This window comes from Mercenaria mercenaria, chromosome 9 (genome assembly GCF_021730395.1).
Source record: "Mercenaria mercenaria strain notata chromosome 9, MADL_Memer_1, whole genome shotgun sequence".
In the NCBI taxonomy this organism is placed as follows: Eukaryota; Metazoa; Mollusca; class Bivalvia; order Venerida; family Veneridae; genus Mercenaria; species Mercenaria mercenaria.
Window position 1 is genome coordinate 43589592 of NC_069369.1, and position 21844 is coordinate 43611435.

Below are 21844 nucleotides of genomic sequence, written 5' to 3' on the forward strand. Positions count from 1 at the left end.
TTTGGAAGAAAACCCAAGCTACTGATTGATGCAGTATTCGAAACTTCAGATTTTGAACAACCAACAACTTAAAGAACTTAGAGAAACGAATGAAGACTACGCAAGAGATAGCAAAGAAATATACTGACAACCAGAGAGAAACAAAAGAAACGGTATGACAAGAAAGCAACGGCATCCAGAATTTCAGTGGGAGATAAGGTCCTCATTAAGATCATTGCATTTGATGAAAAACGCAAAAAAGCTGATAAGTTTGAAGAAGATGTTTATGATGTAGTAGAGCAGCCTAGATTAGAGATACCAGTATTAAAGTTAAGATCTAAATCTGGAATTGAAAACGTGCTTCACAGAAATCATCTGTTTGTTACCTATAGAAACTACAGACAGTGAAAGTGAGAATGATGAAATCAAGCTAATGAGACCTGTTCCCAAACCGAGAAAATTAAAGATACAAAAGGACAAAGTTGATGAGTAGAATAGAAAGAAGTGACGTCACAAGTGATTCAGAGTCGAGTAATTCAGGTGATGAATATGTGCCTAACACATACAAAAGTGGGGACGCCCACATACCTGAAACAAAAGAGAAAGTAAAGAAAGTAGACTGAAAGAAAGAAAGCAGAATTGAGGATTCTGAAAGAGAAATACTTGTTTAAGATGATAAAGTAATTATAGAAGAAGTGGACGAAACAACAGAACAAACAGTAGATGAAATACATAATAGTCAAATTGACAACATGGGAATTCACACTGGACATGATATGAGAATTCATTCTGAAGATGACAACATGGGAATCCACACTAGAGATAAGAACATGGGAATTCACACTGGTGATGACAATTTGGGAATACACACTGAAGACAATATGGGTATTCATACTGAATATGAAGACCTGAGAATTCATACTAATGATAACCTGAGAATTCATACTGAAGATACAATAGGTACAGGAACAGAAAGCTCAGTTAGTGAAGTTGTAGATAAGGATAGACAGAAAGAACATTTTGAAACAGAAGTGATGAATGAGGCTGAAAATAGAAAAACAGTAGAGATAGATTCTACAGAAATAGTGTTAGAAAGAGAAAAAGATAGAGAAAATAGAGAAGGTGCCATAAGAAAAGTACCAAATATACGGAAACGTGTAACAGTATCGAAGGAAGCAGAAATAGAAACACTTAGAACAAAACAACCAAGTATAGAAAGAAAAAGGAAAGGACACAAGTTTTTACCTAAAATATCTACAAGAAGGTCTGAAAGAGATAAAAGATTACCACCTAAATTTGAAGACAGACTATGAGATGAATGTCATTGTTTCATATCCTCCAGACAATAGGTTACATGCCTTAGATGTTTTTATTAATTCAGGTGTTTTAAAGGATGTGGATCCTGATGTAGCAAAGGTGATGAATGCAGTTATGCAGTAATATGTGTCGTACTATAAATAGAATTGTGAAGTGACTGTATAAATAGATAAAAGTTAGTAGGAGAATTATTTGAGAAATATTTAAGTGAAAATATATGCTGTACTGATGTAAGATTAAGCATATTGGAACTGAATATTGTTGTTTTTATTGTTTTAACTTTTTAAATGTTTGATGGTAAATTTTGTTTGGTCTAACAATTGTGAGGTCACAAGTTTTTGAGAAGGGGAGACAATACAGTAAATTTGGTGACATTATTTTTTGCTATTCTATTTGAGAAATATATGTTTAATTACATATTTAGAATTTTGTAAGAAATATTTAAAGGTTATATAAAGTAGCCTTTATTATGTTTATTAGTTATGTCTTATTATATGTAAAAGACGGTGTAATATTTGACGGACGGATGACAGGACGTCATTTCTCAGACAGGGGAAGTGTGTGGCAGTCTTGATTTTAAGGCTTTGGATTAAGTAGGTTTTAAAGCTACGTTATCTCCCTTTGACTATAATTATAGTTTGTGTCCAGTCAGGTGTATTGACCTTAGGTCAAAAGATTGTATTCTGATTGGTTTAGGCATCTAGTGACCAATGTCTTGACTACCTAGAAAGTTTTGATACTGTATACATGTTTGGCTTAGACATTTTAGATTATCTATATTTTGATTTTAATGGATGGATTTATTAGTCAGAGACCATTAACCTTACTCACAGAGTGGTTGTGCAGCTGAGTTTGTTGTGATGAAACTGGTGGTGTTAGCTTACTGTTGGTGGATTTAAGTCCACAACTTGGATGCTTCTTTTACCAACATATTAAATTGAGAAACGTATTAAGGCTTGTTTCCTACACATGGCCTCTTGATGGACCTACCCCCTCAACCCCACTGGCAGTTCTACTTCCTTATATTACCAAGGAACTTTATAAGTAAAACGAGCAAAGTGACATAGGGTTTTCTATTTAGATTGTGTTATTTTCCTTTTGTGATAACATTCTATCCAAAGTTTGTTTCATACTACATGTACATTATTCATGCTATACCGGTATATATCAGCGTTGCTTTTAGTAAATGATACTGTCACAGTTAGAATTTTAAAACATGTTTTGCTGTCAATGATATGAATGAAATAAAGCATACACAGGTAACAAAGTGGTTTTTATTTTTGAAATACATAAAACATTAAAACCTCAGATTCCAAAGATAGCTTAGTTCCCATGTTCACAAGTATCTGGTTTAATAACATATTCACAATTGACAACTTCCATTGGCATTTCATACATACAGGCCAAGGATGAAAGCTCTGGCATGTGGTGTTTCTCATTTGACCTTTTCACTGACAAAGCCCCCATATTCTTTCAATTTAAAATTCACATTTGAACATGACAAATAGGAATTTAAATGATTAAAATTTAAAAATGCAGTCGACAGTCTTTATTGAGCTTGGCCTTCCATGCATGCTTGATGTGAACCCTTCAATAGCTGGCACCAATACCAAGACAGCATTATCTTCATACATATTAGTATATTACAGACCTACTTTTACAAAGTGTTCATTGGTGGTTATATCTTGCTGTATATTCTTTTAATACACAGCGTTTTATTTTTATCTCAGATATGACTTTCTATGGGGTTATTTTTTGCCAAGATGAAATAACAGAACAGGCTTCACATATGTTTTGATATGTACTTTAATTTGTATTTTGCTCTTCCTGAACACTCTAGAGTGTTAAGCTATCTTTAATACTTTGTAACTTTCCCTTCGGGTGCCCCTCTCTTAATTTACGTGGAAGTACGAAAAAACGCCGGAACCGGTGAAAGTGCAACGGAACCAGATAAATCGGCTGCAAGTAACTTCATCTGTTTTTGACAATAAATGAATATTGACTTTAATAAAGAACTTTCAACTTTATTGAAATGCATTATAACAATTATGGTGCAAATTGTTCTCTTTAACTTGGACGAATCTTTATAAAAAGTGCAACGGAACCGGTCAACAAACTGTATTGCCTTGCCTGGCGAGGCTCTTGTCGCCAGAGTTTTGTGATAACAGGGCCGAATCATAGGGCCAATTCGTTTCACTTTTGCGGCGTACGCCGTTTCGCCGCGTGCAACCGGCTGGGCGTTCGTTTGGCTTCCCGGCACTGCCAGGGTCTATCCGGCGTACGCCGATGTGCGCCGGTCTTGCGAGATAGGCAAAGCGACAAATCATATATTTTCGCGATATAAAATCGGGTAAACATTTGGAAATTTGGGTTAGCACCAGTAGATGTAGAAACATACTGCAAGAACTTTTTGCTAAAAAGATCCGCAAAAGAAAATCATAAAAAATTGGATTTTTTTTTTTGTATTTGCAGCTCACGTGGCCGGCGTACGTCGAAACGTTCGTTTATCAATAAACGGGCGAGATTTTTTTTTCTTGCCGCCCACGTGACCGGCGTGCCCCGGGTTGAGTGAAACGAATTGGCCCATAACTTACAAAACAGATATTTCACAGGTATGATGTTTTATCATGCGAGAATTGGACCCGTGATACTAACCGTATGTAGCGTCCGATTTATAAATGTGGCATGCGTCTGCGTCAGTTCCACTGATCTGTCTAGCAATACAGAGCCGTTATCTAATGTCTACTGTTGCATATAAAGTAGAAGAACAAATTTTTCTATAAATAAATTTTATTTTCCGTTACAGTTTCAAACAAATGGTATCTATTTAACAAAATAACAACATCAGGCCATGCATATTAAATAATGAATAAAATCTGTAAAAAGATCCTTTGGAAGCATAAACTGCATCCAAGATTGATATCAGGTAGGAAACATGCAATACGGATTTTTTTCTGCATTTACGTGTATTACTTGTGAAATACAAGCCTTATTTTTGACAGAATTTTTTTTGTATATAATAAAACTGTATATAATATACCGATTATATAATTATTGTAATACGGATATAATTGTAGGTAAACATAATTTTTTTCCTCGACATATGTTTGTAATTTGTCATATTAATTGTTACAATTAATAATTCATGAAGTAACATTACAAAAACAGAACACTATTGCATATGTTACTAAAATTTTACTAAGCTCTACTCAGCTTTGGACTCTAACACTTTTTATAACATATTTGATCGTTATATCTTTATAAGTCTGTTGTATAAAAGCTCAACAATTATAGAATTATCAAAATATATTCCATTTCTGCACATTTTCCAAGGATAGTTATTAGCACTTCGTCTCTCCATCACCCCCTCTTTAACCTTCTGCAAAGTTTGGAGACTAGGTCTATGGTCAAAATTTTTGTCATACAATATTAAGGACAAATTCATACATATTGTTAGAAACATATGAAAACGCAAAATCATGTACAAATGGAAATAAATCAATTTTTTGCATGTAATATTGGAGTACGTGAAAGGCGAAAATCTATCACCTATATTTTTCTCACTGTATTTAAATGATTTGTATGATTACTTTAACAATAGCAATGTTTCCGGTACCACATGCAAAATGCATCAATCAGATGATGCTACTTCAGACTTTGTAATTTTTTTTTCATACTGTATGCTTACGAAACGTAATTGTGCTGACTAACAGGAAGCATTAAATATTTACAAAGATTACTGTGATACTTGGAAACTAACACTAAAAAAACTAAAGTTCTTGTTTTTTTTTCCAAATGGTTGACGCATGCCATATAGTTTTACCTATGGGAATGAATCGTTAGAAATTGTAGACCAATTATAAGTATTAAAGAGGTGAAGAAGTGGCTATTTTTTTTAAAGCAAATAATCTAAGGTAAAGAAAGATCTAAAGCTTTGTATAGAAAAATGTAAAATGTTACAATTATCTATTGACATGCAGATAGATATATTTAACAGAACTGTAAATCCTGTACTACTGTTTGGGTGTGAGATATGGGGATATGGTAATATTGAATGTATAGAGTTCAGCCTAAGTTTTTGAAATACATCTTAGGTTTAAAGTCACACCTAACTGAAAGTGAGTGATGTTAAGGTTTAGGTGTATAAAAGAAAAATATTTGATAAATGAACATTATCATTACCAACAATCTACCTGACCATTTCATGTTCTGCCGTACTATCCCGTACGATGGAAACTTTAAATATTCTGAAAAAGTTTTCGAACTGTATCTAGATTACAAATGTGGACTGTACAATATTAGGAATAATCATGAGTTTCCTATCCACAAATTGTTGACAGTATCAGTAAAACAGAAACTGTCAGACTTATTGAATGAATGGAATTCTACCATAGAACAATCACGTAAATGTATTAACTAACATCAATTTGGTTTTGAAAATTATCTTGTAAAAACTCCCTCAAAATTGTTCACCATCATGAGACGGAGTGTCATGCGCAAGAATCAGGTCCCTAGGTCTAAGGTCAAGGTCACACTTAGAAGTCAAAGTATACAAGAATGACAACTTTGTCCGGAGCATTTCTTTTTCATGCATAGAGGGATTTTGATGTAATTTGGCACAATTGTTCACCATCATGAGACGGAGTGTCATGCGCAGGAACCTAGAATTACTTCCCTTTGTTGTTACTATAAATAGCTTATATTGTAACTTTTTTTATTACTGGTCGTAGGGAAAAATCAAGACCACTTTTCTGTAGTACAACATGCATGTTACATCCAATTTTGAGGTGTATTTTGACTTATCTCTACTGGTAAGGATTTTTGTGTGGACTATGAATTTTTTTTTAAGATTTGCTTCCCTTTGCTGTTACTACAAATAACTTATATTGTAACTTTTTGCAATCTTTTTTTTATTTGGTATAAATGTTTGCCTCAATGAGACAGAGTGTCGTATGCAACTCCCAGTCCTTTTGACAGCTGACGGGCTCGACATGTTGCCCGTGGGCATCTAGTTTATATACATTTACCACTTTGAGTTTGATTTCCCTTGTTCTTGAAGTCCATTTAAAATTATATACATGTTATTAGACAACTTATTACTTGTAATATCTGTTAATTTACTCCAAAACCTTATCATTCTAGAATTGAAGTCTAGTTGTAGAGTTGTGACACCTACTTCTCCATAAATCATATGTGATGGTGTTGACTTCTTTAGATTAAGTATTAGCTTAAGAAATTTTAGCTGTACCTTTTCAATGTCTTTATTATTTGAAAGGCCCCATATCTCACATCCATATAACAAAATAGGTTTAATAACTTTATTATATAGATTAATTTGGAGGTCAATAGTTAAATTAAGAGCTCTCATTTTCTTTAGTAAAGAGAACATTGCTTTATTTGCCTGTTCTGCGATATTTATATTTAGTTTTTATAAAAATTGAAACTTAAAACTCTTTATTTGTCATGTGATCATGTCTTCGCCCCAAACAGACAAAACATGACGTTTCAAGATGTTAATCTTTCAAGTGCAGATATTGTTTACCAAAATTCATAACACATTTACTGTAGACTGGTACACATTTGAAATTTTGGGCATTTTATTGTTATTATTATTATCATTTATCTATTATTATTATTATTATTCGGCCGTTTCGAATCAACAGTAAGTTTCGTAGCCTTTCTGCGCTCGTTTACTAAAAGGCGAAACACGAAGAGACGCAAGGACGACAAACTACCCATTTGTCGTATTTCGTATCTTCATGTGGTCGTGGCGAAGACACGGTGACACGAAAGTACGACAAACTGCTGATTAGTCGCGTTTGTCACAGGCTGAAAACACGAAACCACGTCAAACTGTTGATTTATCATGTCTCCATGTTGTCGTGTGCTCGTGGACAACGTATGAGGACAAAACAACGTAAGGGCAACGACATTACGTTGTATTTCTACAAATCAACATGAATCTCACATCTTTAAAAATCTCTTTCAATTATCAGACATGCTTCCTTATAGATAAAATGTAATACTGCTTTACCTGACCGATAAAAATGTTTTTTACAAACTGATAAAATCAACGGTGGCCTCTATACCTACGCTTGCTACAACATCCAGCGCGTGAACACGAATTTCTGTGTCTCCAAATATCATTTCTGTTCTAATCTCACGGCGCGGGCCTCCCTGGTCTATGTCCAAAAGTTTTAGAGTCAGTGTTCCGCACAGAGAAACCCCGGGATCGGTTATGAATTGCGCGTACTGGTTATCTGTACTGTAAATGTTTATCGTTATTGCTGTTTGGTCCCGGCGTACAGGTGTGTACCGTCTGATGATCCTCTCTCCAACTTCAACTGACTGGTTCATCTTGACGAAAACGTCAAAGACATCAGTGCACCAGTCTAAACATTCTTTTGTCACTTTCTTGTCCTCTGAATGTTCCGCTGGATCAAATCTTCGTAGGACGCCAACTCCATATGTAAGACAGGAGCATCTTGAGTTTACAATATGCGGGTCTTGGCCAAAATAAACAGCACCTATAGAATTAAAAATATGCGTGACATTGTCTATCTACAAAGACATAATTTACAGTTTAGGTTCGAACGTTAGTCGGTGTGACTTTCCAGAAAAATGAGTTTCAGATGTAAAGTATATATGTCACATGTGTATTTGTTGCATTCATACGTGTTTCTGTTTGTAGCATTTCCAAGCATGACTATACATTTAACTACATTTCAAGATAATGCTAATTGGTTGGGAAGCCACTCTTCTTATTACAAAACATGCAAGAGTGCTTCCTATGAATGTTCACTGGTAAGAGAAAACATGGTATCTCTACTTTGACCGAATGGACTAGACTACTTTAAAGGCAAAGTTATACTGTGTACAGGTCAATGCAATGATGCTTGATGGAAAGCTGTCATAGATTTCTTTTAATGATAAACAAACTATTGATATCATTGGGGTATTATTTACACTTGTTAAAAGATAAAGATATTGTTTTACTAAGATACATATTTTTGCTTATAAGTTAACAGTGTTTTTAAGCAATAAAGAACAATTCTTGAGATAGCCAACGCTCATGTTCTCAGCAATTGATGCAATGCTTAACACTACAGTGTCTGGATAAAACTTGGATATGTCTGTCAGCAATATTGAAAATACTATTAGCAACTGTCGTTTCACTGAAACACTTACTTTTGCTGATGAATTAATAGAACTGTGACACTAAAATACGATATTTAAACAGCGAGGAAAAGTTTTAACCAACAGTCATGTTCGCAGCAATCAGGTACAATGCATTTTGCAGTTGAATATGTCTGCCAATCTCACTAGCAAAGCCGATAACAGGAAAACCATACTAAGAAATGACACTTACTTTCTCAACTGACATCATCATCACCTACGGGAAATATCTTCACTATATTTATACTGCCAGACTATAAACATGACAATATAGCAACCAAAGCACATTCTATGGAGAAAATTCATTGTGCTCGGGGATTTGTTACATTGTATTAGACCTGTTTAGACAAGCATATTGACTATTTTATGAAGAACAGAACAAACAAAATGTTACAAAATACCGGATTACGGCGATTTCCGACCTTAAAGCTAATGATTCACGCATTAGACTAGCCACATCAATTTACATAACGAAATGTAATTTAATCCCACGAAAGGGTATATGGAGCAGGTTTTATACTGCAGCTACTATGCTATTCTGCTACTATTTCATGTTTTGAGAAGGACTTTAAAAAAGCCTCATCCCTATATGGCAATTATTTCATTCATGCAACGTGTATTAAAGTATATTTAAGCAAATAATATTGCTAAGAATACTATCAATATAGGATATTGTCAATTATATTGGAAGTGAATCGGCAATATTGAAGACTTGCGCACTGTATTGACGACAATCAGAAAGCCCAAATATTTATTGACAGATTGTCAATAATACTACAGGGTTGTTTTAATACTTCAATAATATTGTGAAATATTTCATGAACATATAGTTGCTGATTTAGGACAACGCGTTATGTCGCATCAGCGTGCGCGCGGTTTATGTATCATACTTTGTTGTGTCGTCCTGGCACACGCACCAACGCGCCAAAACAAATTTTGAAAGTTTTATGTGTCTTCGCGATAAAACGAAACTAATAATGCGACATAAGGAAACATAGAACGCAACATTTTGTTTCATGCTGGCGCGTGTACCATCAACAAAATTTTTGTATTTGCGCGTTCGCGTGCTCGCTGAAACGAAACGTGACAAGTTTTCCATTGTTTCCCGTTGGCATGCGATCTATTAACAATGAAATGTGCTAAATCAGTCACCACATGAGCATATAAAAAAACTTTCAAAGAAGATCAACGGAACTCTCTTTTAGAAGGTATTGAGTTAAGAGAGCAGCTGTCTGGTGATTTCATGTTGAGAAATAACACAAAATGTCTAAATTCGTGTTTTCTTAAGAACCACCTTTAGGTCAAGTACTTCTTTTGTTATGTTTGTTACATAGGAGAATTGCGCTAATTGATAAAACAGGGTGCATGCTTGCTGAATGGTGGTCAAAGCATAACTGAATAAAACAAGAAACGTGAAAAATCCACGAAGACCAGGTTTTCAAATTTTACATCACGCCAACATTTTATACATAGTCGCCATTCAGAAGTACAGATATAACAAATGTAGATGTGTCATTGCCATATGTAATTCCTGACTTACGTCGTTAGTTTGACCTTGACCCTATGACAGAGTAAGGTCACGATCAAGATTTGATCTGTGACCTGTTCATTCCATATTATAAAAGTTACACAAGACCAACGCTTTAGCCAACTGCACCACATAGAACTTTCAAAGTATGCACATTAATCAAGTTATTCTGCAGAAACAATTTTCTTTTTTAAGTTACAGGGAGCTTGACCCGAGTAGTCCCCAAGTATATTTCGAACCTCTGTCTTTGATGAAAGCTACCTAAACACAAACATTGCTGAGAAAAGATGTACCCAGACTAAAGATATTGAGTATAAACCAATTTTTTTTTAATTTTCAGTTAGAGTTTGACGCTGATCGGAGTGACGCTCAAATACATTTCAAACCTTCCAACAGCTATCTACATACCATGTTTGGTGACGACAGGTGTACCCAAACTATAGATACTGTGTGGAAGATTTTTTTCTATTTTTACAGTGACCCCAAATACCATTCAGATAAACTTGCTGTATACCAAGTGTGGTGACAGTAGGTAAATCCGAACTTAACTTATAAACCGGAAACCACCGTTTTGATGATCACAATGAAAAGAAAAAGAATTTGTTTTAGTAACTGCGACATTGACCTTGACCAAATGGCATTTAAATGATTTTTATCGCAAAAATAGGCGCTCAGTGGGATTTGAACCGCAGCCCATCCGTGCCACAGCACAGAATGTAGCCCGACGCTTTAAAATAAACCACTGCTCCACGGCGGTGGAATGTTCTAAATATGCAGTTATACTGACCTTGAACCTGATCCCACTGTCCTCATATGCAATCCCACCGTTGGTTTTTCTATAAGCTTGTTATATGCCAAGTTTAATTTCAAACCATCAATCCAGACTTAAATTAATGAGTGGAAACTTTTTTTTCTATGTTTTCCCTTTTTTTAGTAACAGTGACATTGGCCTTGACTCCATTGCCCCCTAAATCAATTTTCAACCTTGGTCTTACTATAATCCAACTATACGCCAAGTTTCATTTCAATATCTCAACCCAAACTGAAGTTATTGAATGAAAATAAATCTTGACGCCGCCCATCCGACGGCATCGCCAATCTTATTACCAGATTTAGCCTGGTTAAACTTTGAAAAGTCTGGTTAAATATTGGGTAAAATGTAGTTTGTGGCAAAATGAAATATTTTCAATGTTATTGCTATTGTAATAGGAGCGGAAAAATGTGCAGCCCGATACAGGACTCGAACCTGCGACCTTCTGCTTGCAAGTCAGATGCTCCACCAACTGAGCTAATCGGACAATCGATAAACTAATTATATACATTATATACACACTGCTACATTCCTCTCTCCTTTTTGTCAAAGACAAACTCAGATTCTTTTTGACTAACCCAGCCATTGCTTCGCCCTAGCTCTAGGATTCCAAGGCCAGCCAGTGTAATAGGAGCGGAAAAATGTGCAACCCGATAGAGGACTCGAACCTGCGACCTTCTGCTTGCAAGTCAGATGCTCTACCAACTGAGCTAATCGGACAATCGATATCATAGTCAAATTATATATATTATATACACTCTGCTACACTATTATCATTGACCAGCAAAAGGTTGGTCGCTAGTTAATGGTTGACGGTTGAATATTCAACTGCCTTCTGGTCGTCAGTTGAATATTCAACTGACTTCTAGTTGTCGGTTGAATATTCAACTCAGTTCTGGAAATAAGTCGTCAGTTGATGATTCAAGATTCCACTGAAAGTTTCATACATAACTACATGTAGTAACCACGATTATCTCCCCCTGCCTCCATCCCAGCAGGAACACGACGTCATTTCAACGTTGATATATAGAGGATATTTGTTTGTTTGCAGTGAGATATCGAAATATATCATCACCGATAAGGGAGACAATTGAAAATATCAGAATTGTCTCCCTTATCGGTGATGATATATTTCGATATCTCACTGCAAACAAACAAATTTTCTTTTTATTTTATGCTAGTTTGTGAAGATCAATATCTATCAATATTTCACGTGTACATTTAGCTACAAAATGAGACCGACCCCAAGTCTCTAGCCTTTCCCGTTCATGAAATATCTATCAGAAAACGAGTGCCTTTCTGCTGCAAGTTCCAGGTAGATAGAAATGTGGCACAACGAAACGGTACGAAATCACGGACTAAAAGATGTTTGTCAGCCTAGCAAGGGTCAAATTCATTTGACATTAATAACAAGTATTACTAAATATGCAAATTATTGCCACTCACCACCGTCAGTAGCATCTGCTACACGCGATATTTACTTTTTTATTTTTCCGTCGGTCTTTCAATTGTATTATCCGCCATTGAAACCGATATGATAATATCAGAGTAATTTTGTGCGAAACGATGCGGTTCTGTCGGAGGTGTGTCGCTATTGGCCAATCAGAAATTGTGTTTAAAAATACCTTATGAATTATGTTCAATGGCGTAGCATTCAATTGAAAGACCGTGGAAAAATTTGAAACGCCAAAATCGCGTGTTTGAGATGCAACTGACGATTGTGAGTGGCCCTAGTTTATGTATTTATTTATACTATTTAGTATTTTTTATTGAATTTGACCCTTGCTAGGCTCACAAGTATATTTTAGTCCGTGATTTCGTACCGTTTCGTTGTGCCACATTTCTGTCTACCTGGAACTTGCAACAGAACGTTTTCTGATAGATATTTCATGAATGGGAAGGGCTAGAGACTTGGGGTCGTCTCATTTTGTAGCTAAATGTACACGTGAAATGGTGATAGGTAGTTTGTTTAATTGTCTAAAGCATTTTTTTCACAACGGCCCGGGAAGTGAACCCATTGCTCGCAGGCTCGATTCTCGAGATTCTGGCCTTCAGTAGACATATGTATATTTTGAAGGGGGCTCATATTTTACTACATATTTTTCATTTTGAACTCATTTAGCATGAAAACAAACATATTTTTGTCCCAGGTCCGATACTGGTGCCTGTGCTATTGTCTGGCTAATTCTTTTTATTATGAAACAAAAAATAAATCAAAATCTATACATGTGTAAGAAATCTACATTAATTTACCCCGAAAAAATGAACATGTATTTAAACTATTTGGAAAAAATGTGATATTAGTTATATGTTGAATCGAAAGTTTGATAATTTCATAATAGAACTGACGGGTATAGCATTTTTATTGTATTTTCAAAATATAATGTATTTACTAGCGTTCCAAAATTCATGAAAATGGACTAAAACTTGTAAATGAGTTTTTTTGCACTTCCGAAATATTCCTCATTGTTATTAAAATTGGGCTGTTGTCTAGCTATTTCCGATATGGTGTAATTACTTTTAATAATAATATTCATGCATTTTAAAATATCCAGGAAAGCGATAGTATAATGACTAAAGGGATTCATTAGGAACATTTATAACACATGTTTGTAACCATAACAAATTAAAGGTCCGTCCCTCTCTACACATGTTATTGGAAGCCGCCAGGACGGCTTCCAGTAGGTACGCTTAAAAATTTCTCATATGGAGATGACGTCATTAATTTAGGATCAGCTGTTGTAATACTGTTGTGTTTAGATTACAAAAATTGTATATCAGACGAACTGGTTTAATAAAATTTCCAAGTAAGAAATTAAATTGATTTTTTTTAATTATTCAATTTCTTTTTAATGCAAGTATATAATCATAATGATAACAATAAATTGTCAGCAACAATCATAAAAGAACTTCCCCCCATTTTTGTAGACTGGTCAAGGGTCCTCTACTTAAACACTTTATTCGATTTATTTGATAGTTATTTCTGTAAATTTCGCATATTTTTATATCATAAATTGACTTAAGTGAAAAATGTAAATATATTTATAAGGTAATAGAATATTTGACATTATCTTCTTCGCGCAAAATTAGCGACTGAAATTTTTTCTCTCTAAAAAAATACATGTAGGAATGCAAGTCTATACATATTGGTTCTCCACTACTCTGTCTTGGCAATCACACGTTAGTACCGTGGCCAGTAAACTAAACTAAAAAATTGCTCTACTTAGAAGAATTGCATTTTTCTTAACAGATGAGATGAAACCTTTGTATTACAATGCATATATTATGTCAACCATGGAATATTGTTGCAATGTCTGGGGACTTTGTCACAAATCGGACACTGATAAAATTACATCTTTGCAGAGACGCGCTATAAAAATAATTACAAAATCAAAGTGTAGCACTTTGATGAAGTATTAAGAAATTCAAAATTTCTATCTTTTGAGAACAGGTGCAGATACCATATTTCATTATTAGTGTACAAAAGTAAAACAGGAGATTTTCCTATATACATTTCAGATTTACTACATTTTGGTCATAATGATCATTACAGTCTGCGCTCAACCGAAAACATGGATCTTTCTATTGTTAAACCTAAAACGAACTACCTGAAACAAACATTTAGCTACAAAGCTGCACACACATGGAATTCACTTCCTTCTTATATCAAACTTCATAATAATAATATAACTACGTTCAAGCATGATTTAAAGAATTTTCTCTTGTTACAATAGTTTTTTTGCAATTAATTACTTGTAATTACATGAATTTTGTTGAACTGGTGTTACTGTATTCGTTTCCAATAATAATAATATTCATATTATCTTATTATTCAAATCTTGAACTATTTATTATTTTATGGGACAGACTTTCTTTTTTGTACATCTTAATTGTCATGTATAATCTTTGTGACGCATGGTAATTCTTTTAAAACATTGTCATTGTTATATTACGTTTATTTAAGACTTCCTTAATTTGAGACGAGTTTGTCGAGAAAATTTAAGTAATTCTGATATGTGTATTTTTGTATAATTGTTTAATTATAAATTTACTTTTTGATTGTGTGTATGTGTGAATGAATGTATATCAGTTGAAGGCCATACTGGAAATAAGTTGTATAATATCTGTATTTGTACACTTAGTATGTAACCTTCAGAAAATAAAGTTATGTTTATTATTATTATTATTATATCACGTGATTTTTTACCGATATGTGACTGGCTTATCGCATTTATGGAACGCCGTTTTTGCAATATAGCTGGCAATTTATATGATATATAGAGAAATGCTTGTGATTACTTATTTCATATAATTTATTCAAACTTTCAGCAATGATCAATATTGATACCTAGTTGTGCATAAGGGATTTTTTTAAATGCTCTTTAATTTCCTGGATTATGGTCCTGTGTTGTTTTGCTCTATATGTCGAAGGCATGAATTACATTTGTGATAGCTCTAGTAAAGTGTTTCAATAGTCAAGGAATGTGACCAGCTGAGCTAAAAGCTATGTTATACATGAAAGGGAAATGTAGTTATTTCTGCTCACAACAATGACTTTCAGAATTAAAAAATACCAAAGAGCTATAAAAATAAATTTATATTAAATTTAAAATAGATTATCTCCTGTTGCGATTCTGTATATTTTATACTTCTTTGGAAATACATATTTCATAGATCTACTTGTAAAACATGTAGAATGGAGTAATATTTCCTACATTAAAGCGTAATGTTTAGACTAAGTGGTCACACAAACATCAATAACAATTTCTGGTCTGTATAACTTCTGGCCGCAGGAAATCTTTCGGCTTGTTGTATCCTGGTATTAGTTTACACAATATGATAGAGGTTTAAGCTATTTATACATCATGTACAAAAAGGGCAGTGCAGTGTAAAGTGAGTACATACTTTAAACATTATCATAACTTAATAATTATATTCGTCAATCATATTATATTTAAAAGACTGACATATTTATAAAATATCTATTTTAACATCAATTAGCTTTTTTTTTTAAATCTGCATTTTTCTTAAATATATCTCATACTTACAAAGTCGGAGAGGATATTTTAATTAGAAAATGTTGATAATATTTTATATGCTTCCATTAACTGTTTTATCAGCACTTTATTCATCAAAACTGTTTTTGCATTTTTATTTAATTTACGGGAAAATGATTAATGATAATTATAAAACACTCGAATTTACTACATTTCAGGTGATACCAGATCCAGTGGTTTAGCCGTGATGAAGTTTATGAGAACTAAGCTATTAAATTGCGATTCAGTTATTGGATTACCTATTGGACTTAATATGTTACTTAGATAAAATTCGATCACAGATCTGTGAAATAAAGATCAGAAAATACATGCTGATTACAAGTGCTAGATAAGCAAAAAGTCAATGCCTAAAATACAACTTCTACTCGGGTATTCCGTATCAGTTTAAAATGCGGGTCACTGTAAACGTTTTACAGCTGATGACAACAATTAAGAAAATGTTTATGTTTGTAATCTTTAAGCATTGGTGTATATTAAACAACCGTAGGTTGTATTTAAGTATGTTGTATATTGACTCGAGATGCTAATTTTTGCCGAGAAAATATGGTGCTGCTCTCTTCAAGAGACTCTTACTTTATTGTCAGGTGATGTACACAGATAAATAATACATGGACATGGTGTAAAATATATACCTATCACACTATGGATATATAAAAAGTTGTTTACATTAAACATATGTCATTAAATATGGGGTATTCCGAATCACTGTACTCTTGTCTGTTCTATCCTATTCCAAATAGTTGTTATACCTAACTTCACTTTCATCACCGTTAAATATTTACTTGTCTTACCCTATTCTTTAAAATGTCTTGAACTTGTGTCAACAGTAAGTCTGAACCATTTACATGCTACTATGTATTACACTGAATGGCGGTTTGTCTCCATGTTGAAAACTGTAACAATAATATATACAGCTTTCAATTTGGTCTTACTTTTTACTTTTAAAATAATTATTTTGTGTAATCTACCTATAACAGAGTTTTTCTAACATTCAGAAGAGCATTTCATTTGAAAGGTAAACATCTAAATGTAGAAATGAGTAAAGGCAATAGTGATTCGGAATAGCCGGAAATGACTCGAAATAGCCCATGTCACGGAGTTCGGGAGATTGAAATATTACGCGAAGTAAGTGATATTTCAAAAGTTAGATAATAGTTTTTTATTGGCAATTAAATGATCTATTCATAATTATTATATATAAACGATATTGTACATGTCGAAGCATTAGTCCAGTTTTAATATTTATGAAAACTGGTTCGGAATACCCGAGTAGACTTTACTAGTTCTGTATCCGTTCGATTATGTTTGGAATTCACATTTCAAAAATATAATGTCTTACTTGTTCTTGTCATAAAGACATCATTATAATGCACGACAAAGATGTCTTTTAAGAGACGTCATATTTCATTTGAAAAAAAAATCAGGATTTCAACCATATTTCAACGTTGAAATATTGTTGAAATCCTGACGTTGTTTCAACGTTTAACTTTCAACGTCATTTCAACTTTCAAATCCAACTATATTTCAACGTTGTTTCAAAGTTGAAGTCAGACGTTGTTTCAACGTTGTTGTGCCTGCTGGGATTATATTAAGTTAAGGGCCCTTAGCAGTGCATATTTAGAAAGTTATGGCCCTTAAAAAGTTTCATACATTACTCACTGCAGGGAACCAGAAGGTAAGGTACGCAGCCCGATTTGTAAACAATCGGCTCGGTTCAGGTAACATGTTTGGTCGTATCTTTGTTAATACTCGATGAAATTTCATGAAATAAAGACGAACGCCTTCCCCTTTAAAAGACAAACTCTCGATGCTGGTAAGAAGCCAGATAATTTGATACTTTTTGCAAAAAGTGCAACGGCGTATTTCGCTGGTCACAAAATGTTGTGCTATGGCACGGAGCATTTCACTTAAAAATGGTCTAAATTATTTGCAAATTATCTTCAGGCTACAATTCGCTACTTTCTTAGCAGTCCCTCCATTAGGCTGATGGGTGATTTTTGTCCGGATAACATCAATGCTTTTCGTAATGACTTGCTGAAAATAAAAGCGCTATGTCGGAGCACTTCTTGAAGATGCTCCGGTGCGGAGCAATGTTTCAACACTTAACCTTCTTTGAAGACCTGTCTAGTTTTTACCTACTATACGTCATTATTAGTTTTCAAAGTCATGCGACTTGACGAAAAATATAAGTTGTTTTCATTATCAGGATTATTTTACGATGAGGAGCTGAAGGTCGCCTAAATATCAATTCCTATGACGCCGCCAATAGATGACTCAAAACGTAATAAACCAAACTTGTTGCCAATTATATACACGATGAAATTTTAAAACTTTTTGAACATACCGCCAAAACACCTGTCACAGGAAGTTTAACAGTCGCACTTGAACATTTTCTTCAGATTTACGACAGATGTCATTAAAAAGTGCTCAAAAATGTATCGAAACTCAACAAAAGAAAGCGCGAATCTCCGTCTGTAAGTCTTGTTAACTCGGTTCAATGTGAATTTGCTCAAAGGAAAAGAATTAAGTCACATTCTAGTCCATTCCTGTTCCTCGAAATCCCGTCGAAACAGAAGGGACTTTCTTTTCAGTGTTTCTTCTGAGAAGGAAAACAACTTTAATGATATCTTGAACTATGACCCGTATACTTGATATTAGCTATAAAAATTAAACGGTCGACAGTATTTATAATATATTAAATATATTAAAAAAACAAACAACAACAAAAACTCCCAGTCAGTTGATGGAAAATGACTTAGATTGAGTTATCTTGATGATTTCTTACAGTTTGAAATTTCCTCTGGACAATACAGCATTTCTACCCTACCTTCTTCAGACGTTATGTTGTGGAATGGTTTACAGAATATAAGGATCTTACATGCCTGCCTGTGTAAGACGGGGTTTTCCCTACCCGAGGGACAGTGTGGAATGGAAAACCGAGCGTTAGCGAGGTTTTTTATCCATGCTGTCCCGAGGGTAGGGAAAACAGCTGTCTTACACAGGCAGACATGTTAGATCATTTTTCTTGCCTATCATGTTCAAAATAGATCGTTGAAACAAATAGGTTTGGGAATTTCCTGACATTATTTATAAAGTTTATGACGTCACAATGGTACCAGTACTATGTGACGTCACCATAGTGCACGCTATTTTAGACAAGGTTTTTCCCTAGGGAAAGACAGGAATATCTATCCCCGGCGCGTGCTCGGATAAATGTATACTTTCCCCGCTAGGTAGGCAAGAACAAAAGGAACAACGCTGCGAAAAAAGAGTTAATATACGGGAGTGTACGGGATCCCGTATATTACCCGTATACGGTAAGAAATACGGGAAAACTAAAATACGGGCGTGTACGGGGCTTGTATATTTAAAAGTCCGTATACTAATAAAATACGGATTTCCGTATACTATGAAATACGGAATTCTTAGTATACGATACCCCGTATATTATTGAAATACGGGAAATTCTAAAAAGGGTTATTCTGATCGTATACAACACCGTATATTCCCGTATATGTCTGGTGTACGGGAATACATAAATCCGTATATTACGAAAATACGGGACGTATATTTCCCGTATATGTTTCATATATAACCCCGTATATTTCCCGTATATTCTGGATATACGGGATATGTATAGTTTGTATATTTCGAAAATACAGGGATTAAATTTCCCGTATATTCTTTGTATACAACTCCGTATATTTCCCGTATATGCCGGAATTACGGGATTTAAATAATATTTATATTTCGAAAATACGGGACGTATATGTCCCGTATATGTTTCATATACAACCTCGTATATTTCCCGTATATTCTGGATATACGGGATATGTATAGTTTGTATATTTCGAAAATACAGGGATTAAATTTCCCGTATATTCTTCGTATACAACTCCGTATATTTCCCGTATATGCCGGAAATACGGGATTTAAATAATTTGTATATTTCGAAAATACGGCACGTATATGTCCCGTATATGCTTGGTGTACAACTCCGTATATTTCCCGTATATGCCAGAAATACCGGATTTAAATAATTTGTATATTTTAAAAATACGGGACTTATATTTCCCGTATATTCTTTGTATACAACTCCGTATATTTCCCGTATATTCTGGATATACGGGGTATGTATAGTTTGTATATTTTGAAAATACAGGGATTAAATTTCCCGTATATTCTTCGTATACAACTCCGTATATTTCCCGTATATGCCGGAAATACGGGATTTAAATAATTTGTATATTTCGAAAATACGGCACGTATATGTCCGTATATGCTTGGTATACAACTCCGTATATTTCCCGTATATGCCGGAAATACGGGGTTTAAATAATTTATATATTTCAAAAATACGGGATGCAATCAATATGTGTAGTGAAAATTATATTCTCCGGCCATTTCAAAGGTCAAACGTTTTGCATGTTTTCGAACTTGTACGTGTATGAAGAATGAATGCCAATATTGAAAGAAAGAAATGTTTAATACTAATATGACATGAACTGAAAAAAACATTCACGGACCAAAACAGGTATAAATTTAAAATCAAACATGAATGAATCCATCATTTCATCTAGCGCGTTTCCGATTTATTTTAACATTTAATCTAAATAGCCGATTGAGAAAAGAAAATGATTAATCAATTCATCCCTATTTATTTATAGTGATAAATACATCCGTGGATCATCGCCATTGTAAAAATCTAATGCAAGCATAAATTAACTCTTTTTCTGCACATTTCCAACGCTTGTGCATACAATGCAAATATTTATAGAAAAAAAGAGGAACTAATCCATTTATATTTTGTACTGAAAAAGTATATAAGACATGTATTGATACTTTACTTATGAAATCAATTCTAATATTTTTACAGACGAAAAATAATCGATATAATGTGTCTGTGTCCAAAGATTCGAACAAACTCCTTTCGTTCGATTTAATACAGTATCGTCTGCTACCGACCGAGTAGGTCGTTTTTTGTGTTTTTGTTGGGATTAACGTTGCGCTGACACACTTATTGGTCCTTTAGCGACTTTCCTGTTGTCTTGGTGGAGGAATACCCCAGGTGCCCTAACGTGCATTATTTCATCGTGACGAGCGAGCACCTGCTTAATGTCTTCCTCACATGGAGAATTTTAACACTCTGAGTGAGGCTTGAACCCGCATCGGTGATGGGCAACTGGTTTGAAGTCATCGATCTAAACCACTCGACCACGGAAACCCACTCCAGGTGGGTCGAATCTTTAAACCAACATGTAGATAACATAGCATTTTGGTAATAAAGAAAGCACATAATCTACCGAAGTCATTCAGTTTAATATAATTCAAAGAGCTATAAAATATGTATTTTATACCTTTTTGTTCAATGTTAACTTTCAACTAATACTTAAGTATAAATCATTAAGCGAAAAATATTTTCATATCCGTTGACTTTTGTTTCGAAGTAATTCTGCAGATGTTCTATGTATAGTACGGTGGCATAGCGAGGACATAGGAAATATTTTATTTTTTCTGTGCGCACGTGTTAGCTACCACGTGCGTATGTGGTAATTCACACGTGCGCGGGTGATAACTATCACGTGCGGAAGTGACAGCACGTTATACTACCATGTGCCCATGTGATAACTAACACGTGCGCACGTGTTAGCTGATCAATGAAAAAGTGTGAAAGATCTGCAATTTTTCTAAATGGATGTCTTTCATAAGGAAGTGTTATTTATAGTTAGCTGTAATTTACGAAGTGTTTCTTGTTTTTGAAAAAAGGCTGATATCTCGATTAGTTTCGTTGGTAATATTTCACGTTCGCACGTGTCAGCTAACAACTGCGAACGTGATAGCTATCACATGCGAACGTGTTAGCTAAGATAGTTATTACGTGCGCACGTGTTAATCAGCACATTCGCACGTGGTATCTAACATGTGCGAATGTGGTGCTAACACGTGTGCACGTGATAAATAAAATGTTTCCTATGT

General features: G+C 34.3%; 1 protein-coding gene across 1 annotated transcript in view; it reads right to left on the reverse strand.

Annotated features, from left to right (window-relative positions):
* Positions 1-5089: 5089 nt before the first annotated feature.
* LOC123546996 (heat shock 70 kDa protein 12A-like) overlaps positions 5090-21844 on the reverse strand; it is a 96593-nt gene continuing 79838 nt past the window's right edge. The window contains exon 9 of the mRNA XM_045333718.2: positions 5090-7823. Coding sequence (XP_045189653.2) covers positions 7351-7823 — 473 coding nt within the window. The 3' untranslated portion in view covers positions 5090-7350. The remainder of the gene's footprint in view (positions 7824-21844) is intronic.